Below are 24994 nucleotides of genomic sequence, written 5' to 3'. Positions count from 1 at the left end.
TCCGTAACCAAGATGTTTTACTACTCTATAGTAACACCATATGTATTTTTCATACTTTAAGTGTTCTCTTAAAAATAAAGGTTCTGAAAGGGTTCTTTGCAGTGATGCCATAAGAAGATCTTTGATTCTTTTCTTTTCATCCACTATAAAGAACATTTTGCAACAGGTACGGCAGATGTTCTTTACAGAAACATACATTGAGAATTTTTTCTTCAAAGGCATTATGTAGCACCTTTTTTAAGAGTAGTTAAATTTTTTGGGTATAGAATCTGCAATCTGCATGTTTATTTTTTTATATATTTTGGCTACTTTTACATCTTTTCTCAGCTCTATTAACCCATTTCACAATAGTTGAATCCATTCTGCACATTCACCATTACAAATAGCGAAAAATGTGAAAAACTTGCACATTCCATTTGGGCCCAACCAGCCGTAAAAAGTCAGTGATTCTAAGAAAGCTCAAAGCTGAAAGATAAGCATAGAGGAGCAGTGTTTCCGTGAGGCTGTAAATGACCAATAAGCCAGCAGAGTGAAGCTGGAATGAATAAAGAGGTGAAGATGAGAGATTGTGGGAGGTCGTGGGCGTTACTGTACAAGCAACATCTTTGTGTGAGAAAAAAGAGAAGTTATAAAGAGAAGAACAGTTTTTAAAAGCCAGGAATGTGCGACAGGCTGTTATAAAAGTCACCTAGACTAAATAGGTGGAACAGACCACAACTATAAATCAACAATACAGAAAAGAAATAGAAAGAAAAGAAAGGGACTTAAAGTGGTGTAATCGGATAAGGGAGGAGGAGTCAGAGAGGACAGAGGTTAGGGAGTCATGGTAACCCGATGAAAAATGGTGCTGTTTGGAATGGATGGATGGATGGATGGATGGATGGATGGATGGATGGATGGATGGCATGAAAGGGCTTGTGAATGAGAGGAGAAAGACCTGAATGGACGAAGAAAGAGCTGAATAGTAAGTGAGAGGCTTGAAAAAGGGGGAAGTGAGGACAGACGTAACTGGAGTGACACCCAATCTGCTGTTGAGGGAGGGCCGTCTGACCCACACCAGAACTCCTCTCTAACATACAGCCATATAGACCAATTTGGAGTCGACGTCACGGTTAAGTCACTTCCAGCTGCGCACGCATACTGGTGGCAGAAAAACAGTGTAAACAAAGCAGCAATGAATGAAACATAGGAGACAATTCCTTAAAAAATGTGTTTTTGTGTTATTGAATGTCAGAATAGGAATGGCAAAAATTATGGTGTTATATCCTATGGAATACCATCGTTGAATATGCCATTTTAAGCTAAACAAGCCATTAAACGAACAGGCTGGACTGAAGAAGTCATCCGGAATACTCGTTTCTCTGTGTTTATTTTATTTCAGATAAGGTTTTCTATACTGTTTATAACACACAGATGCTAAATAAATTATGTAATGTTACTTAAAAACGATAATTTAGATGCTTTCTGCCCCCAGTTCGGCTCTGCCCACAGAATCGCGTCACACTGTTTGCAAACAAAAAATTGGTCTACACGACTACAGATCTTTCCAGCAAAGAAAGTTTGGATCTTGAGTTATCCTGAATACTCATGAGATCTTTTTTTGAATCTAACAGTTAACATCCCAAATCTGAATTTGGAACCTCAATTTTTACAACAAAATCTCAGTTTAGATCCTTGGAGAGCAGATGATTTTGACCGAAGTGACTGACTTATGAGGAATGCTACAGCAGAAGTGATTCATTCTGAGGAGGCAGTAACATGAGAAGTGCCAACACTAATTTCCAAAGTTTCTTAAAAATACAAGCTGGAACAGAGAAGTTGGCGTGACATAGTATAACAACAGTGAAATAAAAGATGACTGTTTTCAGGGTTTTAAGATAAATGTAATAGTTGTGAGTCAAGTGTTATGTCTATCTTGAAAAACAGAAGTGAAAACTTGGAAATGATAGAAGTGTGTCAGCAGAGTTAAACAGACAGGATTTTGTTTCAGACAGACTTCAGTATTTAATATCGAGTGGAGTTCAATATTGCACACAGCTTTGTGTAAGGAACGTTTGCATTTTTATTCTATAAGTCAGTATAATATTAAAAGTAGCTTAATATTTCTAAAAAAATTACTTCGTTTTGTATCAGACAGCGTTCAGTGTTTTATGAGTTTAATTATTGAAGTTCTGCATTTCACCCAATATTTTCAACTACAAACAAAGTTAACTTTTTAAATAGAGTTATGAATTAAAGTTTTGCATTGAAAGCGGTTAAAGGGACAGTTCACCCCAAAATGGAAATTCTGTCATCATATAGTCACCCTCAGGTTGTTCCAAGCCTGTATACATTTCTTTGTTCTGTTAAACACAAAGAAAGATGTTTGTAAGAATGTTAGCCATTTTCAGTTCTGTGACATCTTCCACTACCATAGTAGGAAAAAAATATTGTATCTTTTTTTGTTCTGTTGAACACAAAGTGAGATATTTTGAAGAATTTAGGAAAACAAACAGTTCTGGGTCACCTTTGACTACCATTTAATTTTTCCTACTATGGCAGTCAATGATGTAACAGAATTGAAAATTGAAAAACATTCTTCCAAATATCTGTCTCTTAGTTCATCAAAACAAAGTCATTTATACAGGTATTAAATGACATGAGGCTGAGTAAAGGATGACAGAATTTTTATTTTTGGGTGAACTATCACTTCAAGTATCACAGAGCTCAGAATCAATACCGGACCAGACAACAGGAACAGACAATGCAGAATATTCATTCAGAGTTCAGTTTTCAATATTGGACAGAGTTCAATATAAGCATTCGGTTCCATTGTAAAGACATCTACCCCTCTGTTTATACTCTATGTAAATATGTTTAAGTCAAAATGAAATCAAAACAGTCAGCATTATCCAGGCCATGAGCTGTTGCACTAGTGGCGTCAGTGTGCAGGGTACATCAGAATTGTGTTTGTGAGGTGGGAGGTGTTAGAACGCGTTCAATATTCATTAGGAATAAAACTGTTATAGATTCCTGAGGTTATGTGGAACCATTGTTGGACAGGGTGTTGGAGGTTTGGCTGCGAGGCTTGTGTGTGCGTGTGTGCGTGACTGCTTTTGTTTTGCTGTCCCCAGGAGACCAGATTTCAGAGAGCTCGACTCTAAAGATCATTAGATTTTTTTTTTTTTTTTTAGATTTAGATTCAATTTATTGTCATTGCACATGTACAAGGCAACGAAATGTGACCTCTGCATTTAACCCATCCAGAGAGTAGTGAACACACATACCCCCGGAGCAGTGGGCAGCTATCACTGCAGCGCCCGGGGAGCAAGTAGGGGTAAGGTGCCTTGCTCAAGGGCACCTCAGTTGTTACCCGCCGGCCCTGGGAATCGAACCGGCAACCTTCTGGTCATGAGTCCGACTCTCTACCCATTAGGCCACAACTGCCCCCTTATGGGATTGAATGTGCGTGTGTGTGCAGTAATTGTTATTGCATGGTGCTACTGTGCGGGTCTGTGTATGATTTGGCTTTTTCTCAGTATGCCAGGGTTTCCGAGGACCAGTTAAAAATAATAATACACACAAAAATGAAAATTGGATCATTTTTACCCCTGGGTCATTCTAAATCATTGTTTCTTTCTTCTGTAGAACACAAAGATTTTTTTTGTACTGTAAACTTGGACAGGAGCTTTCACAAATGCACCGTGAAGGGTTTTATTGCAAACATACAATAGTGTGAAGCAAAGGTTGAAATTTAAGTAATTTATCATGGAAATTCTTTATGTTGGCTCAACAGAAGGTCAGGTACATTTACACAAAGTGACTTACAATGCATTCAAGGTTTACGTTTATATCAATATGTTTATTCCCTGGGAGTTAAACCCATGTCATTTGCAAGGAGTAATGAAATTTTGCACCGCTCCTCCAAGCTATTAAATTCAGAACACTTTGAATGTAGCACATGCATGGGCGTCGGAAGCACAAAAAATGTGTAGTGAGAAAGAAGTTGTTTTGACACTATGGATGCAGGTTCGAATCCACCTTTTGCCAAACTCGCTCTTCTACATTTTCACATCACATAACAGATCATACAGGCATTATTTTCAACAAAATTAAGAAAATATATGAAAACTGGCTTTAATAAAAAAATGGCTTTAATTTAAAAAATTAACAATTTTAATTAATTTGTTCATTGACACCCTGTTATATTGTGTAATGTACAATAATACTTTGTTTACCTTGCTGTGTCGAAACGGAATGTTTAATTTATATGGACTCTGAATGAGCCAGATGGAATGCATTTGAGGAAGCAGCAGCCTTGAAGTCAAGATGTAGCTAGAGCGCAGAACGGTGTTTAATTTATTAGGCATTCCTCAAGTAAAATGGATTTTACTGACGGCGCTCTGAAAAGTGAATGGCGTATGCATCAAATTAGAGACGGTAAAAGTGAATGGGTCCAATGTCATTCAATGGTTCCAACACCTGTGAGCACATGAGCCATATGGATCACTTTGGTTCCCTTTCTGTCGGTCTCTCGACGTTGTGTCGAACTGACAGAATGGGGTTTGTCTTGAGAACCTATCATCTTCTGAGTATTTAGAAAAGGCCAATGAAAATTGGCGAATGAAATTTGCATGCCGGGCTCCTCCCCGGATGTCCGGGTATAAGAGGGAAGCCGGCATGCTCATTCATTCACCTTTTGTTCTTCAGAGCCTACGCATCTGATGAGCTTCTCTACGATCTGGTGATCATTCTTTCTGCTGGAATCTACGACGTGGACAGCGGACGGTCCCTTCCTGCAGTGACTCTCCCCTGGGCGTCTCGGCAGTTCCGGAGGTGTTCGAGCAAATTTCCTTTTCTAAAAGAGCAAATTTCTCCAGCGTGGCTTGTCCCGCTGTTCTCATGGGTGCAACACACTCATCGAGGAGGGGGACGGACACAATGCCTGCTTCCAGTACGCTGGGGCAGACGTTGTGGATACGTCCTGCCCGCACTGCGGGCGGTGACGATTCAGACGTTGCGTCACGGTGGCTGTGTTCCGGCAGGACTCAGCCACCACCTCTTTGCTCCCCGTTCCGTGGCGGCAGGACTACGGCCCTGCCGTCCCTACGGCAAGCAGCGAGGGTGATATGAGGATTACTGTGAGCGATAATCCGCCAGCCACGGGCTCACGGACCGTTCACACCTCGTCTCGCTGTCTGACCGTTCCCCAGGAGACGGTCCGCCGTCTTATTCCTCAATCGGGACACTCACGAGGAGGGGACGGACACAATGCCTGCTTCCAGTCCTGGGGCAGACGTTGTGATAGTCCTGCCCGCACTGCGGGCGGTGACGATTCAGACGTTGCGTCACGGTGGCTGTGCTCCTACGGGACTCAGCCACCACCTCGTTTGCTCCCCGTTCCGTGGCGGCAGGACTACGGCCCTGCCGTCCGCTACGGCAAGCAGCGAGGGTGATATGAGGATTACTGTGAGCGATAATCCGCCAGCCACTGGCTCACGGACCGTTCACACCTCATCTCGCTCGTCTGTCCATTCCCCAGGAGACGGTCCGCCGTCTTATTCCTCAATCACGTATTCGGACACGATGCGTGATGATGAGAGTCTCTTGCAGCATCGGGGGGTGACGTACTGCCATCCGACTCCGACGATTCCACGGGCTCCCTCCCTCGGGGGGTCGAGCCCAGGAAGAAACGGACGTGAGATGTCAGCCATGCTTTCCCGGGCCGCCGTGAGCGTTGGGTTGCAGTGCCCGCACTGCCTTTCCCGGCGCTCGCGGCTGGTTACATGGCGCCTCGGGTTTGAGCGCGGCTCCGAGCCGCGCCCGCCCCCAGTGCCGTGTTTACCGGAAGTGCATGAGGAACTTGGTAAGACCTGGAACGCCCCTTTCCGGCACGTTTTACGTCAAACAAAGTTCAGTCACCCTCTCTTCCCTCGAGGTTGAGACAGCTGGAGGATACGTTGTTGTCCCCCAGGTAGAGTATGCCGTCACGGTGCTCGTGCCCGTAGGCGGCGGCCAACTGTGGGGGGGGCGACCTAGACTCCCGTCCAAGGCATGTGGTGTCTCGGCATCTCTGGTGTCGAGAGCTTACATTGCGGCGGACCAAGCTGCCTCCTCTCTCCACGCTATGGCTCCTGCCAGGCCAGGGCGTTGAGAGAGCTCCACGAGGGTAAGACCGACCCAGCGCGTATGCAGGAACTCCGCGCCGCCACCGACCTCGCTCTACGGGCGACCAAGGTGACCACGCGGGCCCTGGGTCGGACGATGTCCACACTTGTGGTCCATGAGAAACTCCTCTGGCCGATCCTTGCGCAGATGAGTAACGCTGAGAAGGTCCGCTTTCTCGACGCACCCGTCTCGCAAAGGGGGGGCTGGTTGGTGTTACTGTCGAGTGAGGCCTCCCCGGAGGATTCTCGACAGTAAAGAAGCAGTCCTCCGTGCCGCGACTCGGCCGCCTCGGCCGTCGAGTCCCATGCAATGTCTGCTTCCCGGCAGCCCTGGTCCTCTTCGACGCCCTCCAGCTCTGGCGCCCCCCACTCAGGCGGCCCCCCCTGGAGGCGACAGCGAAGAGGAGACCATCGCCCCATCAGGCCGCGGTGAAGCGGCCCTCATGGGAAGACCTCAGGGGGATCGAGGCTACCATTGGGCCCGACCCCAGCCACATCGCTGGGTAGTCGGATAGGGACGGATCCTGCCCCGTCTCTCCATCTGCTGGCCCCCTCCGGGGGGCTAGCGCCCACTTACTCTCTAAGGAGAGTTTCCTCTCTCTCGGGGTTATCACAGCCGCTCCCACCCTCTGCACGACGGTGAACGGCAAACTCGACGTTGCGTCATGGCGAAGCGCAATGTCGAGTATAAACACCAGCCCTCAGCACTCTCAGTCAGAGAGCTGCGCAGTCACCAGGCAGGAAAAACAGCAGAGCTGATCTCCTCCCCCGGGGACCTCCCCCGGCAAGGAATCCGTACTGCTAGCCATCGAACCACCCCCCCGGGGGACGATGAAAAAAGATCGTACCTTTAGTCCCGTCTCATTTCTGGGAGCCTGTCCGGCTTCCCAGACTGTCAGGCTGGCTAGGGAAGACGATCCGTCTCAGCTACGCGATCCAGTCGCCTCACGCCCGTCAAGTTCAAGGCGATATACCTCAGTCAGAGGATATTCCCGTACTTCGGGCCGAGGTCGCCACCCTTCTGGTGAAGGGAGTGATCAAGCCCGTCTCACCAGCCGAGATGTTCAACGGGTTTTACAGCCTGTACTTCATTGTCCCCAAGAAAGGCGGGGGGTTCGCCCTATCTTGGGTCTGTGTGCTCTGAACAGGCACCTACACAATAGCTGCCTTTCAAGTTGATCATGCAGAAGCGCATCCTGACGTCCGTCAGGTGTCAGGACCGGTTCATGGCAGTCGGCCTGAAGGACACGTACTTCATGTCTCGATCCTCCCTTGACATCGGCCGTTCCGACGGTTCGCGTTCGAGGGATGGGCATATCAGTACAGGGTCCTCCCCTTCGGTCTGTCCCTGTCTCCACTAGTCTTTACGAAGGTCGTGGAAGCCGCCCTCCTTCCCCGTAGGGAAGGGGGTCTGCGGGTACTAACTATCTCGACGACTGGCTGAAGTTTTGGCACACTCTCGAGATCTGTTTTGTACACACAGGGACCTGGTGCTCTGGCACCTAGATCGGTGGGGCTACAGGTCAACTGAGAAAAGAGCAAGCTCTCCCCGGTGCAGAGCATCCTCTTTCTCGGTATGGAACTCGACTCTGTCCTCACGAGGGGCCCCGCTCACCCCCCGGGGGGGGGGCGCGAGATCCGCGACAAGGAAGCCCGCACCCTCGCGGCCTCCCAGAGGCAGCGCGACTGACTAGCGCGCCCGATCAGTGTTGAACTGCCTGAAGATCAGACAGTCAGCGGTCCCCCTGTAACAAGAGGCTCCTGGGATACATGGCATCCTCGGCGGGGGTGGTCCCCTTCGGGTCGATGCACATACGACCGCTCCAACACTGGCTGCAGAGTTAAGTTCCTGGGAAAGTGTGGCACACCGGCAGCAGGCGTATGGTTACACACTTTTCTGCCGACACACCCTAACCTCCTGGTCTCCATGACCTTCTTGCGGACAGGGGTCCCCTTTGAGATGCCTCTCTGCAAGGTTGGGGTGCCGTGTGCAATGGGCAAGCAGTGTCGGGGCGGTGGACGGGCCCCCGCCTGCGTTGGCATTTCAACTGCCTAGAGTTGTTGGTTGTGCTACTTGCATTTAGGAGGCTACTACCTCTCGTGCAGGGAAGCACGTGCCGGTCCGGTCGGACAGCACAGCTGCTGTGGCGTATTCTTTCACTCACAGCAGCTAACATGACTCGCCCGACGCCTCCTCCTCTGGAGTCAGCAGGTGATCAGCTCCCTGCGAGCCACACACATCCCAGGCGTCCTGAACCAGACAGTCAATGCGCTCTCTCGTCAGTCAACGCCTCGCGGAGAGTGGAAACTCCCTCAGAGACAGCTTCCCCAGGGGAAGGGGCACGTTACGGCATCCCAGGCAAAACCTGGTCTCCATGTCTGGACGGGACGAGGAGATCCTGAGTGACCCACCCCCAGTCCGGTTGGGACGTCACTCAGGCTAGGGCTTCGGCCACTGGGCGGCTATACGCCCATAGGTGGCGCCTCTTCTCGTCCTGGTGCTCTTCTCACCAAGAAGACCCACGGAGTTGCTCGGTCGGGTACGAGCTGTCCCGTCCTCAAGAGAGCGGGGGAGTAACCTCTCCCCCTCCACACTGGGAATGTATGTAGCCGCTACGGCCGCTCATCATGACCCAAGTGCTGGGTAGCCTCTGGGACAGCACGGCCTGGTCATTAGGTTCCTAAGGGGCGCGAGAGGGTGACCACCTTTCCGCCCTCCGTACCCTCTTGCGACCTAGGTGGGGGGCCCCAAGAGGCCCCGCCCCCTTCGAGCCTCTCGGGATTGCTGCTCTTTCTCAGTCTTGATAAAGACGGTTTTCCGCATGGCGCTCACCTCCAAGAGGTTAGGGGATCTGCAAGCACCCTCCGTGTCCACAGATTGCCTAGAACTCGGGGCCGGGATTCTCACGTTATCTTGAGACCCCGCCCCGGCTACGTGACCAAGGTTCCCACCACTCTCCCGAGAGACCAGGTGGTGAACCTGCAGGCGCTCCCCACCGGGGAGGAAGACCCAACCTATCCGTGCTGTGTCCAGTACGCGCACGGCGCCGCTACTTGGACCGCACGCAGAGCCCAGAAGCTCTGAGCAGCTCTTTGTCTGTTTCGGAGGTCAGCAGAAGGGAGGGCTGTCTCCAAACAGAGGCTGGCGCACTGGATCGGGGATGCCCTCGTTAGGGCATACCGATCTCTATTCGTCCCTGCCCGTGGGGGTGAGGCACACCCCTCATGGGCACTGGCTCAGGGCGCCTCTCTGGCAGACATCTGCAGAGCTGCGGGTTGGGCTATGCCCAGCAACTCCGTGAGGTTCTAATACCTTTGCGCGGAAGCGGTGTCAGCCCACATCCTGGCAAGGTGTGGGACCAGCAGCCGGTAGGGCGTACGCCTGCGGAAGCCCTTCCCCCTCCGGGGGGAGCAGTGGCGATCCCGCCTCACTTCTTTCCCCCTGGGTAAAGAACAGGCATTCCATCCATCACTAGCACCCTTCCAGGGGACAGGCTGGGCAGAGCAGCCCTGCCCCCTTAGGCCGGGGTACAGTTGAGTTATCTCCCACATAGCTCTAACCCGACCTAGTGCTCCAGACATGGTAACCCCCCCTCCGTGGGCTGTTCCGTCTGATGTATCCTCATGAATGGTTCCCACCTTGGCAACCCATGACCTCCCCAGGTGGACTCCCACCTTGCGGTTAACTCCTGCAGTCCGCACATTCCTCCCATGAGTTCTCCCCTGATGGTGAGACCATGTGGTGTCTCCACCAATTCCTCCCTATGGTAGGTAGTGGCCTCTGCAGCGTTTTTCCCCCAGGGGAATAATGCTTACCCAGTGGCCCGTACGGTGCCAGGCGGCTTCTCGCCATTTTAGTGAATTAGGCCTCCGCCCGTGACGGCCGGTGTTAGGGGGCTTCCCAACTTTGTGTGGAAAGCTCTGGGTCCCCCTTCCTTCCACTGGAAGGTCATAATTTCGCGTTAGCGTGTTCGTCTGACTCGCCCAGACCAGTCAACGTCGCTCCGCAGAGATTGTGATGTGGCTCAGTGCTGTGGCGTTTTCCATAGGAACCCCATTCTGTCGGTTCGACACAACGTCGAGAGACCGACAGAAAGGGAATGCCTTGGTTACGGATGTAACCTCGGTTTCCTGATGGAGGGAACGAGACGTTGTGTCCCTCATGCCACAACACTGGCCGCCCACCCCAGCGGTCGGGGGAGGATGCTTTAGGCTCCTCAGACCAAAGGTGAATGAATGAGCACAATGCAAATTTCATTCGCCAATTTTCATTGGCCTTTTCTAAATACTCAGAAGATGATAGGTTCTCAAGACAAACCCCATTCTGTCGGTTCGACACAACGTCTCGTTCCCTCCATCAGGGAACCGAGGTTACATGAACCGAGGTTACATCCGTAACCAAGACGTTATACTTTCATGGTGCTTTTGCATCATTTTTAAAGGGGTCATATAACACGGCTAAAACGAATATCATCGTTTGTTTTAGATGTAATGCAATGTGTATACACGATTAAGGTTCAAAAACGCTGTATTTTCCACACACCGTGCATGTTTGCATCTCCTCTTTGCCCCGCCTCTCTGAAACGCGCAGATTTTTTACAAAGCACATCGCTCTGAAAAGCAAGGTGTGCTATGATTGGTCAGTTAACCAGTGCGTAGTGATTGGTCGAAAACTGCACGTGTGTGATGGAAATGTAACACTTCTTACCATATTTGGAACATCAGGTTCCAAAGCAATTGTACTGACAGGTACGCCCATCTTACTTGCGTATACATTTGGGCGGTCTTAGTCAAATCATACCATGAACTTATGTAGATTTGTGGGGGTGTGGTTACACGAGGCATTTCAGGAAGGTCTGGGTGAGTATTCGCTTTTAGATAGAATGCATCTTTTGTTCCAACACTTTTTACAATTTTGCGTGTCTCATACATGCATGGGCAACTTATAACACACCAATGACACAGAAAAACACGTATTCGCGCCATATGACCCCTTTAATATATCTCTGTTACTCGTTCAGTTCTCCCCAAACATTCCCTCCTTTTCGTTTTCCTCTCGTTGGTCCAGAGATCTCGCAGCCTTTGTCTTCCACTGCCAAAATCTCTCCACCCAGCTCGGAGAATATTATAGAGACGGGGATGTGTTTTGTGAGGAGCTAGAACAGCGTGATAGCAGTGCGACTGGGGACAGAGGGTGGGGACATGTAGCGTGAACTGTAAACAGTTTTAGGGGAGTAGGGAAGGACAGCAACTTTAACTGGCCGGAGAGAGTTTTAGGGAGGGATGGCACAGATAGAGAAACAGCTGTGTTTGTGAGCGTGAGAGAAAGAGAGATGGACTGCGTTCAGAATGTTCAGAATATATTACTGTAACATCATCTAGTATTTCTGCAGTGTATACGTAGTAGTGTATACTGTAAATACTAGGAATGGGTGGCTGACTAACCCCTAACATGTTTATATAGATATGTTCACTGAGGAGCATTTTTAAGATGATGTGTGAAGTTATAATAGTGAAAAAATGCATTTCGAGCCCACTGCATTCTATATAGTGTGGAATACACTCGACTTGACCTTTCTAGTGTGTCAGACGAACCGGGAGTAAACTGTTGCCAAAGGTTGCAACAGGTTTACTGCAAATGGAATTGAATAACTATTTTTATTTATGAGATGACAACTGAATGCCATTCAAACTATTCAAAACAACATGAGGTCATGTTTCGGTAACTTTAAAAATAGTTGTCAGTATGCAATTTTAAGTCAGTATGTAGGGAGCTACTGTAGTATTCTGAAGATAGTCTTCTAGTGTGACTTCAAAAGTTCAGGCTGACACCACCTGTATATTTTGAGAGACGTCTGCGTAGGATGAGATGTGTGTTTTTGATCAAATCGCCTTTGAGCACTAAATCTGGGCTCGTCTTTGCGTAACTTCTGCCAACACTGTCGGCTTCCATGTCCAAAACGTCTAAAAACGTGTCTGTTTTAGTTTTTTTCACAGAGTTAGGCCAGATTTCATCATGTAACACACACCACCAGTTTTTTTTCTCAGCCAATCACAACATTGGTCTTGGTCAACAGGAGCCAGATATGGCATGTCATTTTGGTCTTGGCTGAATTAGATCTGTTTACACTGCTGCTGTTGTCACAGAACATGTATAAAGACTTGCTACTGCTAACACGCACATGCTGCAGTGAACATGCAAGTGATGCTGCTGCAATATTAGGCACAATATCCCCCGTAAACAGATCTATACAAGTGGAGGTGGGTGATTCTTCGAGCTCTAATTAAATAAAGGAGTAGAAGAGGCATTGTCATTGGCTACAAATTACCTGAGGAGCCTGTGCAAGCTGATAGGCAGGAAGACCGCAAGACTAGAAACTGTTAGTTCTCTAGTTTCATGACTGATCTAAGTCACAATGATCTTTTAAACTCTAAAGTTTCATGACTGATCTAAGTCACAATGATCTTTAAAATATTTATTATAAAATGGTCAGTTCTGGTCCTTGATTCTGATTGGTTGAGCAGAGTTCTAAGCCGTTATGAAATACCCTGATTTATAAAGGCTGACCGCATTACATAGCCTAAATATCACTTTATTTACTTTATTTTATGAAACCTTGCTAAGCATATGGAATAACCGTTTTATAAAAGCAATAAGCCCTGCGAAACAGTGGGTTACAGTGCATTTTATAACAGCTAATGGGGTTTTAGGCACTCCGCGAATGCACTGTAACACACTGCTTCTTGGGGCTTATTGCTTTATTAAAACATTGCACATGTGTATATTCAGGCACTTCTGGCTTAAAGCAATAGATCACCCAAAATGAAAATGTTTTCATCATTTACTCACACATGTCATTTCAAACCTGTATAACTTTCTTTCTGCAGCAGAACACAAAAGAATATCTTTTGAGAAATGTTGGCAACAAAACAACATTGCACCCCATTGACTTCCATTGTATGAATACAAAACCACTGAGACTTTTCTCAAAATATCTTCTGTTGTGTTTCAAAAAGGAAAGAGTCATATATAGGTTTTGAATGACATAAGGATGAATAAATGATGACTGAATTTTTCTTTTTGGGTGAACTATCCCTTTAACTGTTTTATTTTGACAGTAAGGGCCCATCCACACCAGGACGATAATCGCGCGCGTTTATCGTCAACGTTTAACGTGTCATGACTAAACAAAGGGCGCCAATGTGAGTGTGCACACCGACGCGGAAAACGGCAGACGTAAAAGCGTCATAACGAGCCTCGAGCTCGTTATTTTGGTTTGACGCGCCGCGTTAAAAACTGGCCTTCCAATGAGATTGCCGCTTTTGTTCACATGCCTGGAGCTTCTGAAGTTACAGTAAAACACGACTTGGTGGCGCTCAAGCACAAAACGGTCTTGCCGAGCACACATTGACAAAGAGGAACCAAGATGAATTCTTCTTCTGTGTGACAAGTGAGTGTCAGAACGCATAAAGTTGCGCAGCGCCACCTTGTGTACTGGGGTGTTTCTGTTTTTCATTATAAAACGGTCAGTTCTGGTCCTTGATTCTGATTGGATGAGCGGAGTTCTAAGCTGTTATAAAATACCCCAATATATAACGGCTGACCGCACCACATAGTCTAAATATAATTTTATTTACTTTATTTTATGAAACCTTGTTAAGCATATTGTAGCTGTCGGGCGGAATCCTCGCATCTCCAAAACCATTATTTTTCAGGAAATTAAAAAACTGCATATTTTTTGAGTTATTAAACATTGTATCGTTAAAGTTGGTATTATACCTTATATTGCTATCATATACTGTTGTGTACCAACATTAACACAACATTTCCCCAAAACCATGTTTAATCGGAGATACAAGGTTTATGACTTGGGAGCAGGGAGATACGAGATTACGCTGTCATTGATAAGAATGGTACGGACACCGACATCGCTGCTGCCAGCAGTGTTCATCAAAGTCTGCGGTCGCGTTGAGCCTTTTGACAAGAGACAAGGCTTTAAGAGCTAATGAAAGCTAATGATTGTGGTTACATACATCTTCCTAAACTCTATTTTAAACGTTAGAGCTATGAGTGATGCAATACCAAAATAAAACGTTAAACAGACTATCTAATATAGGCGGAAATTAATCTGCACGCAAATAAAGTCGGCGGTCGCGTTGAGCCTCTTGACAAGAGAAAAGGCTTCAATCGTTAACCAAAGCTAACGACTGTGGTTACATACATCTTCCTAAACTCTATTTTAAAGATTTAAGAACTATAAGTGATGTAATACAAAAACGATGAGCTGACTGTCTAATAGGCGGAAATTCGCCGAATCTGCTCGCAAACTTACCTTCGAGGCTCACGGGCTTCCTTCTGCACCGAAGCATTACAGCTATCGATTTTTAACAAAACAGACCTACTCAAATGTATCTAACCGAACTATTTTCACTCGTTATTGTCTAAAAAACTTTCAATCAGGAGACGTAATGCCGAGAAGCTCCCGCGGAGTGAAGAAGAGGTGGAGTTACGAGACTTCTCAGACTGTTGAAGTGTCCAATGGAGTTAAGAGATTTGCTCTCAAGCTATTTTCAACACTTTAGATTGGTTAATAATTTGTAAAAATAACAGACCCACATGGGGACTGACCAATAGCATCGATTTGTGAAAAAATATGAAATTGACCAAATTTGGACATAGGAGGTTTCCGCCCGACAGCGACGATATGGAATAACCGTTTTATAAAAGCAATAAGCCCCGCGAAGCAGTGGGTTACAGTGCATTTTATAACAGCTTAGGGTGCAACGCCCTTAGCTGTTATAAAATGCACTGTAACCCACTGCTTCGCGGGGCTTATTGCTTTATTAAGGGCCATCTATGTCAGGGAGTGAATTTGCACATTCCCTTGGCTCATCGCCAGTGAAAATCCTTTGGGTATTAAGCGCATGCGATTAATGTCCCGGTCTGTACGTACCTTAACCCTGAAAAGTATTTAGTCACTTCAGCCACACTTAAAATGTTTCTGAATTAGATGACAAAATGTCAAATCCAGCAATGATGGTAGAACTTTTCGAAATAAACTTTATTGCAATGGCTAACTGGTGTTTTGTCTCGATTGTTTTATTATTTTAAATCTTGCTCTGATAAAACTTCTATTAGTGAAATGTTTCACATGTGTTCAAACAAATCTCACATTGTTTTGGTATCTGATACAGTGACATTCAGACAGTTTTAAATGTGTCCAGATACTATTTGTGGCTTCTGGATTTCTCATCTGCAGGCCTCTTCTGTGGCATTCCATTTCTTTCTGCACTGTATATCTCTCTTTGTCAGAACAGATTCCTCTCTCATCCTGTGCTGTTCTTTCTGTCTCTTGTCATCCGTCTGTCTTCCTGTCTCATGCACTCATTCTCTCTGTGAGTTTTTTTAGAGACAGAGATAGTGGGGAAGTATATTTAGTCTGAATATACTCTACTGTCTGCACACCAGAGAGAGAGAGAGAGAGAGAGAGTGAAAGAGAGAGAGCATGTGAAAAAGGATACAGTTTACATTGTAAAATACTTTTTTATTTGTAACAAATACTCAGAGTCATTTTTCACTTTGTCACTTTGTTTTTCTTGACCCCTTTTCTTTTTCTGCCTATGACTGTCACCCCTCACTCTTTCTCTCTCTCTCTCTCTCTCTCTCTCGCTCTCTACTATTGTCTTACACCATAATCTCTCAAAGATAACTGTGACAGAATGGAAAAAGACGGGTGGGAATCTCTGCTACACTCTTTTGTCAATGTTGGTTGATTCTGAAAGTCAGTGTGAGTGAGTACTCTCCTGTGAGCATACCTTAGACCATATGCATTTTGTGTGGTCCACATTTGCAAATGGATCCATATGATTGGTATGTGAAGTGACCAAACGTTTTCCATGGGGTGGGATCATCTAAAATGTATTATATCATAAAAGTAGACCGGTATGAATGGTTACACAAAAAACACAGGGAAAACAGTTTATTTTGTGACGTTGTGGTCAGAATTAGAGTTATAAATTCAAAGGCACAGTTCTGAAAACAAACATGAATAAACAGTTTTAGTAGTGCATGTCTGATAGCCTTGCTGCTTGTTGCTACTAATTGATTAATGTGTGATTATAACTTTGCAAAGTCAAAGTTCACATTTTTTGCAATGTTCCTTGTAAACTTTATTTCCAGACGGGGCAATTCAAGTCCCCTCGTGCTTTTATTCTCAGAAGTTACAGTCAGCCAATCAGATCAAAGCATGCCAGATCACGAATGTGCTTTTCAGTGTTGTGTGTAATACGCAAATATGCATCAGACAGTCAGTCAATGCACTTTGGGTGGTCTGAGTAAATAAAGTTGATACTTGTTAGAAGTGGGCAGACGAGTTTCTCATTGTGCCTGTTTTTATTTGTATGTGTTCTCAATATTTGAAAATGTGATGATTAGTAAAATCATGGTCACTGCAATATTATGGTGTTGTAGTATTTGCCAAAATGTGCCTACTGTATGTGGTTACTGTTATTTTAAAGGGGTTATATATATATATATATACATGTTTTTCTGTCTTTGGTGTGTTATAAGTTGCCCATGGATGTAAAAATTGCAAAAATTTAAGTGTGGGAACAAAAGATGCATTCTATCTAAAAGCGAATGCTGACCCAGACCTGCCTGAAACACCTTGTGTAACCACACCCCCACAAATATACGTCAGTTCGTGGTATGATTTGACTAACACCGCCCAAATGTCTATGCAAGTGAGGTGGGCGTACCTGTCAGTACAATTGCTTTGGAACCTGATGTTCCAAATATGGTAAGAAGTGTTACATTTCCATCACACGCTTGCAGTATTCGACCAATCACAACGCACTGGTTAACTGGCCAATCATAGCACACCTCGCTTTTCAGAGCGATGAGCTTTGTAAAAAATCTGTGCGTTTCAGAGAGACGGGGCAAAGAAGAGATACAAACATGCACGGTATGTGGAAAATACAGCGTTTTTGAACCTTAAATCATGTATACACGTTGCATTACATCTAAAACAAACGTTAATTTTCTTTTATGCCGTGTCATATAACCCCTTTAAGTGTGCTGTGGTGTTCTGGGTAGTTTTTAGGTGGTTTAATACTGACCAAAATCACGCCAATTTCTATGATATTTTGGTCGCTTTGGCTCCTAAAATGGGAATATGTTTGTGTGTTTTATTATTCATTTAAATTATAATATAAGTTTGCGGTGTTTGCATATCAAAGTTGATAGTTAACTAAGCATGAGCAATAGTAATACTGATGGCTGCCTTAGCACACAAATCTAATGGTCACTGTTTCCTGTGCCTTTGAGGGTGATGGAATTGATTGGCTTCAATAATAACTTGGGTCCAGTGTGTGTGTGTGTGTGTGTGCGTGTGTGCGTGTGCGTGTCTATGTACAGAAGTTTGTATCCAGACCTGAGGGATTGAACTAGGTTCACAAAGAGGACAGATAGTACGGAAAAACAAGAGCTTTTCATCAGTTTAGAAGGTTTTATGCTGATGATGTGTTTTTTATAGCACACCTACTGTTACATTACTGCTGCTTTTCCTTTTAGGTCCATTTCAGTTTTTGCCGCAAAATCGTCACATTTTTTTCTTTCTGGCACTATTTCATGTACAGTTTTTGCTACCGTAGTTTTAAGACCTCTATGAGTAAATAGTTTTTGGCTAACCTCTTTGCATGTGAAAGCAGTAACAACTCTCACGGCAAGCTGCTGAGTATCGAATAGCTTTTTATGTAACTGTGGGTGGTCAGATAGTTCAGTTGTGATGTCTAACCACTGATCATTTTTGAACATGCTGTTTTCAAAGTTTTTTTTTAAGCAGCATTTTGGTAGTCTTGAGTTCTTGGTATTGCTGCACAAAGAAGCATAATAAAATACAATGGATCATATGAAATATAAGTAAAAAGTTGTTATCTAATTCAACAATCTAATTAACAGTCGGTCCCTTTTTTGTCTCTTGTGGCAGTGGGCCTCGAGCAACAGTGTGAGTTGACCTGTCGACCCGTCGGCTACCGTTTCTACGTCCGCCAGGCGGAGAGGGTACGAGATGGAACTCTGTGTGCAAACAACACACCCAATGATGTGTGTGTGGGAGGCCGCTGTCTGGTGAGATAACACAGTCTCATTTAGAATGTTTCACCATCACTGCCACGAGATCTGTCATGGACGCCCACTGCTATTAAACTACAAATAAACATCTGCAGAATTTCAGTGATGACATTTTGAGGACAGCGAAACTCTAGACTATTGCTATAAACTGTTGTTAACTGACATTTTTTTTAATTTTATATTATATTTTTGTTATACTTTTTTCTTAATTTGTCATTCTCAGAGCGAGGGTTGTGATGGTGTGTTAGGTTCAGGGTTGCTTCGGGATCGCTGTGGTGTGTGTGGAGGTGAGGAGGGAACCTGCAAGAGGATCTCAGGAAGTTTTATGAACACGAGCGTTCCACTGGGTTTCCACAAAATCTTGGATATCCCCCCCGGAGCCACGGCTATCAACATCACACAGAGACGAGCCAGCCCCAACTACCTGGGTACAAACTTTGTGTGTTTGTGTTGTTTGTTTATCCTTGTGGGACATTTTCATATTATTTTCTCACTGTCACCCAAATTATGAAGTTTATAATTTTAAATTATCAAGTATGAACATGTATTCATTGATTTACAGAATCTACCTACCTGTTCTTAAAGATACATATTAAGTTAAAAGTCCCTATGATGCCAAAATTGAAGTTTTTTTAGCTTTTATTATGATTTTATAGCCTTAAAGTTAGCGGATCAACAATTTGTATGACATCATGCACCTCAGCTTTTCCTCAGATTCCAGGGCTGTAAGGCTAAAACGCTAAAATGCTTTTTAAGGGGAAGAGGCCACTCAGTATGTTCAATCTTACAGTAACTTCCCAATTCAGTAGAAATGATGCACTGTAAAAAAAAATCCCGTAAAAAAACAGATAAAGTACTGGCAGAAAATTACCAGTAAATTTTCCTTTATTTTACGGACATTTCCATTAATGCTAAAATGCAAATGAATGCAGTGCAAAATGTAAAATACAGGTAAAACAACTGTAAAAATGAACACGGAAAATTCCTTCATATTAATACAGTATATTGTGCCCTATTTTTACGGCTTTTTTTTAGAGTGTGTCAATGCATCGTACAAAGTTGCATTTAATGGAGCTTTAGGCCTGATTCACATTTCGCGAAATGTGATTCGGGCCTTAAGCAGGCGATCACACTGAATGCGCCTTTTCTGTTCGAAAACACGAGGTGCATCATGCTGCTCTTTTGGTTTACTCTTTGAGTAAGGTAAACACCGAAACAGCTGACCTGTCAGTCAAGGATTATAGCGCGAGCACTCTAGTTGCTTTTAAATGTCATATTATCAGAAACTTTAAAAAGGTACAAGCAGAGGGCGCTTGCTCTGACCTTGCTCGGTTTCTCCTTCATCATTGCACTCTCTGGACGTTTCAAGCAACTGTAAGGTTCCGTCACCACATCGCAAGGCCTGCCTCTCCTTTCATTTGATTGGACAATGGGGAAAAAGGCGCATGATATCATGCGCTTTTCTGCTCAGAGTTGAGTTTTTTTCAACTTCAGGCGCTCAGAGCGCTCCGCCAAAAACGCGAGGCGCAACAGGGGGAAAAAACGCGAGGCGCCTGGCGCGCATAAGCAGCGCGCAAAGCGCTCCCTGGCAACTGAAAACAATTCAATAGAGGCGCGTCTAACAGCAAAAAATGCATTCTGTCTGATCGACCCCTTACTGTGCATTCAGACCACCAGCGAATCTGTCGCTGTGTGTCGCTAGTCTCTTGCTACGAGGTAGTTAGAAGGCGATCCTAGCTTTGGTTGCTCTTGTAACATTTATAAACAAACCCCGCAGGAACTGACGAGAGCTGGATGATGTGAGCTCTGCTGCTTTGCTCCTATTGGTCGTCGCTCCCGAAAGTCTCTCATCATTTGCATAAAGTTGAGCAAATCCAAAGATATTAATATTAACAAGATGCGTCACTGCCATTGAACTGAATAGGGAGGAACGCAATACTCAATATGGCTGCCCTAGCGAAGCTTTGCGCATGCGTAGTACCTAAAGCAACATGAAAAATAATCTTTTTAAGTGCAATTTGATCATTGGAAACGTCTTGGTTACCGATGTAACCTCAGTTCCCTGATGGAGGGAACGAGACGTTGTGTCGAGCCGACAGATGGGGTTCGTCCTTGAGAACCAATCGCTTCCGACTTCTTTAGAAAAGGCCAATGAAATTGGCGAATGAAATTTGCATGCCGGACTCCGCCCCCGGATATCCGGGTATAAAAGTGAGACGGCGTGCTGCATTCATTCACCTTGTTCTGAGGAGCCTTAGAACCTCTCACGACTGCTGCAGCGGGCAGCACGTGTTGTGGCATAAAGGACACAACGTCTCGTTCCCTCCATCAGGGAACTGAGGTTACATCCGTAACCAAGACGTTCCCTTTCTGTCGGTCTCTCGATGTTGTGTCGAGCCGACAGATGGGGTTCCTATGGAAAACAGGCGGCGGCCTTGTTTCTCTAACAGCGAGAAGCCGCCTGGTACCATAAGGCCACTGGGTAAGCGCTACTTCCTCAAATGGGGGATGCGCTACAGAGACCACTTTCTACCGTAGGGAGGAGTGGCGATATCAACATGGTCTGGCCATTTAGGGGAGAAGTCATGAGAAAAAAATGTGCGGACTGAAGGAGTTAACCGCAAGGTGGAGGTCCACCTAGGGAAAGTCATGGGTTGCCAAGGTGGGAATCAATCATGAGGATACATCAGACGGAACCGCCCGATGGGGGGGTTACAACCTCCGGTAGCACTAGGTGCTCATGAAACACAGCAGTTCCATCGAATAATGGAATGCATAGTCGATATAAAAAACTGGATGAGTAACAACTTTTTGTTACTGAACTCGGACAAAACAGAAGTGTTACTTATTGGACTGAAAACTGCTATAAGTAACAACCAAGGTTACTGTTTAACTATTGACGGATGTTCCATAAAACCCTCGTCGTCAGCAAAGAATCTTGGCGTTCTATTCGATAGTAATCTGTCATTTGAGAGCCACGTCGCCAACACCTGTAAAATTGCGTTTTTCCATCTTAAGAATATATCTAAACTACGTCATATGCTGTCAATGTCAGATGCAGAGAAGTTAATTCATGCATTCATGACATCAAGACTAGATTACTGTAATGCACTGTTAGGTGGTTGCCCTGCAGGCTTATTACAAAAACTCCAATTGGTCCAAAACGCGGCAGCTCGAGTTCTTACACGTACAAAAAAGTATGAACATATTAGCCCGGTTCTGTCAACCTTGCACTGGTTACCTATAAAGCATCGCGTTAACTTTAAAATCTTGCTTATTACCTATAAAGCCTTACATGGTTTAGCTCCTCAGTACTTGAATGAACTCCTTTTGTATTACAGTCCTTCACGTGCATTACGCTCTCAGGCGTCCTGTCAGTTGGTAATACCTAGAATTTCAAAATCAAGTGCAGGTGGTAGATCCTTTTCCTATCTAGCGCCTAAACTTTGGAATAGTCTTCCCTGCACTGTCCGGGAGGCAGACACACTCTGTCAGTTTAAATCTAGACTAAAGACGCATCTTTTTAATCTTGCATACACTACTCTTCCAAATATAAATCTCTCGAGGGTTAGGCTGCATTAGTTAGATCAACCGGAACCAAAAACACAACTGATGTACTTGTTGCATCAAAGAGTCAGAACAGTACTCTACTCTCAGCCAGTCTTGTCTCATTGTTCCAAGGTTACCACAGGAGCAGGATGCAGTTCATGGCCTGACCTGATGGTAGAGCGGAGAATGGGAAGTGGGGACCTGACAAGAGCTGAGATGATAGAGCTGGATAAAGAAGGCACCGGTCCTGACATGTCGTTCACACAAAATTTCAAATGCTATTAGATTATTAATGATAATCTTAAACTATAATTTATTTTATTTTAAGTTTATTTATTTTATTTAGCCTTGTTGTGCAAGTCTCTGGAGCTTGTGCAGAGGCAGCAGCTTTTGCCAGAGGGGAACTGGAATCCCTGGTTGGGCCTGGGTTCTCCTGAGTTTGTTTTCTCGATTAGAGTTTTGGGTTCCTCGCCACCGTTTGCATACTGTTTTTGCACTATTTGCACTGGCCGGGGGGCTGCTTTGAGAATTTTAAAGTTTTACTTAATTAATATTGCATATAGGAATTTATAGTCTGTATATTTGACTGTGCTTCTCTCTTCTTTATCTTAAATGTTGCTCATCTGAGCGTGTGTGTGTGTGTGTGTGTGTGTGTGTGCGTGCGCATCCGTGTGTCTGTGTGTGTGTGTGTGTCTCTATGTCTATGTGTGTTAGTACGTGTGCATATTGTGTGTGTGGAGTGTTTTGTATGTGGGTATGTCTGTCTTCTGTGTTTTCAACCTTTTCTTGTTTTTGCAGGTACAACTTTAATTATTTTGCTTACAGTCAATATGTCTCATGTACAGCTGCTTCGTAACAATGAAAATTGTAAAAAGCGCTATATAAATAAAGTTGAGTTGAGTAGGTCCGGTTAGAGCTATGTTGTGGATAACTCAGATGGTACCCGGCCTAAGGGGCAGGGCTGCTCTGCCCAGCCCGCCCGCAGGAGGTGCTTGCTTAGTGATGGATGGAGTGCCTGTTCTTCACCCAGTGGGGAAAGAAGGGAGGCTAAATTAGTACGCTTGACCCACTTAGAGTGAAAGGGAACCTCGCGAAGGTGTTGGTGTAGCCCAACCCGCAGCTCTGCGCCAGTGCCCACGAGGAGACTATACCCCGGGTGAAGTGAGCTCTCACTGCTAGTGGGCACGGGCGGTTTTGGGATTGGTATGCCGTTGTGACAGCATCCACAATCCAGTGTGCCAACCTCTGTTTGGAGACAGCCCTCCCCTTTTGCTGACCTCCAAAACAGACAAAGAGCTGATCAGAGCTCCTGAAGCTCTGTGTCCGGTCTAAGTAGAGGCGCAGCGCGTGTACTGGACAAAACACGGACGGGGTTGGGTCTTCCTCCCCGGTGGGGAGCGCCTGTAAATTCACCACCTGGTCCCGAAAAGGAGTGGTGGGAACTTTGGGGAAGTAGCCAGGCCGAGGTCTCAGGATAACGTGAGAATCACTGGGCCCGAATTGTAGGCAATCAGGGGACATGGAGAATGCTTGTAGGTCCCCTACCATCTTGATGGAGGTGAGTGCCATCAGGAGAACCGTCTTCATCGTGAGATGAGAAAGACCGGCATCTCCTAGGGGCTCGAAGGGGGGCCTGCTGAGCCCCACCAGGACCACATCAATGTCCCAAGAGGGTATGGAGCGCGGACGAGGCAGATTCCGCCTTCTTGCGCCCCTTAGGAACCTGATGACCAGGTCGTGTTGTCCTAGAGACTTAGTCTTAGAGACTTAGAGGTTAGTCTCGAGTCTCTCTTGTAGAAAGGACAGCACGGTCCTGATCGAGCAACTCCGTGGGTCTTCTCGTTGAGAAGAGCACCAGGACGAGAAGAGGCGCCACTTGTAGGCTGTGCAATGAGGCTCACTGGGGGGAAGGCGTACTTCCGCTTGTCCCGCAGCCAGCTGTGCGCTAGGGCATCCGTGCCAAGGGGAGCCTCGGAGAGGGAGTACCAAAGCGGGCAATGGGTGGTTTTTAGGGAGGCGAACAGGTCTACCTCAGCCTGCCCGAACTGCACTTAAATGAGCTGGACTGCGCTGGGGTGGAGTCGCCACTCTCCGCAAGGCGTCGACTGACGAGAGAGCGTGTCGGCTGTCTGGTTCATATCGTCTGGGATATATGTGGCTCGCAGGGAGCGGATCACCTGCTGACTCCACAGGAGGAGGCATCGGGCGAGTCGTGTTAACTGCCGTGAGCGAACACCACCCTGGCGGTTGATATACGCTACTGCAGTAGTGCTGTCCAACCGGACCAGCACGTGCTTGCCCTGCACAAGAGGCTGCAGCCTCTTTAGTGCAAGTAGCACGGTCCACAACTCTAGGCAATTGATATGCCAGCGCAAGCGGGGGCCCGTCCATAGCCCCGACACTGCGTGCCCGTTGCACACTGCACCCCAGCCCTGCAGGGAGGCGTCCGTCGTCACCACGACATGCCTCGTAGCCTGCCCCAGGGGGACCCCTGTTCGAAGGAAGGTCATGGAAGACCAAGGGGTTAGGGTGCGTCGGCAGAGAGGCGTAACTACCATCCGCCTGCTGCCAGTGTGCCACGCTCTCCAGGGAACTCGACTCTGTAGCCAGTGTTGGAGCGGTCTCAACCCGAGGCGTATGACCGCCGCGAGGATGCCATGTGTCCCAGGAGCCTCTGAAATTGTTTCAGGGGGACCCTGACACGCCCACTTCCTGCCGGCAACGGTCACCTGTTTCTCGTGACGCTGGATGTCGCTCGGCAACCATTGAAATGAATGACATCACCTCACTTTGTCGCTGGGTGTCGCTGGCAGTCTGAGCGGCCCTTTAAAAATCACTTGGAAGATTGCTTTTCTATTTAGTTGTAGTATGTAATATAACTGTTCATGCAAAAATCTGACAAAATAGTCTGTGATTTTGCTTGAAAATTGAAATCATTATCTACTGAAACTTTTCGCTTCCATAGCCTGCAAATTGCATTTGCATTTGTGTACGCCAAAGTGAGCCACATAGACTGCTTTCATTGTGCTTTTTGTTGTTTCATGTTTAAACTATTCCTTTAAATTGCAGAAGAAGATTAGCTAAATTAGCCTAATTTAAAAACAGGAGAAGTTCATTGGAGTTTCTATGACGTGCAACGTGATATTTATGAGTGAGTGTGCGTGTGTGT

General features: G+C 46.0%; 1 protein-coding gene across 1 annotated transcript in view; it reads left to right on the top strand.

Annotated features, from left to right (window-relative positions):
* Positions 1-24994, top strand: part of LOC130557772 (ADAMTS-like protein 4) — a 66789-nt gene that overhangs the window by 22458 nt on the left and 19337 nt on the right. The window contains exons 3-4 of the mRNA XM_057339790.1: positions 18134-18273; positions 18500-18704. Coding sequence (XP_057195773.1) covers positions 18134-18273; positions 18500-18704 — 345 coding nt within the window. The remainder of the gene's footprint in view (positions 1-18133; positions 18274-18499; positions 18705-24994) is intronic.

This window comes from Triplophysa rosa, linkage group LG8, assembly GCF_024868665.1.
Source record: "Triplophysa rosa linkage group LG8, Trosa_1v2, whole genome shotgun sequence".
Classification (NCBI taxonomy): domain Eukaryota; kingdom Metazoa; phylum Chordata; class Actinopteri; order Cypriniformes; family Nemacheilidae; genus Triplophysa; species Triplophysa rosa.
Note: the sequence above shows the minus strand (reverse complement) of the source record. Positions and strands in the feature narration are given on the sequence as shown.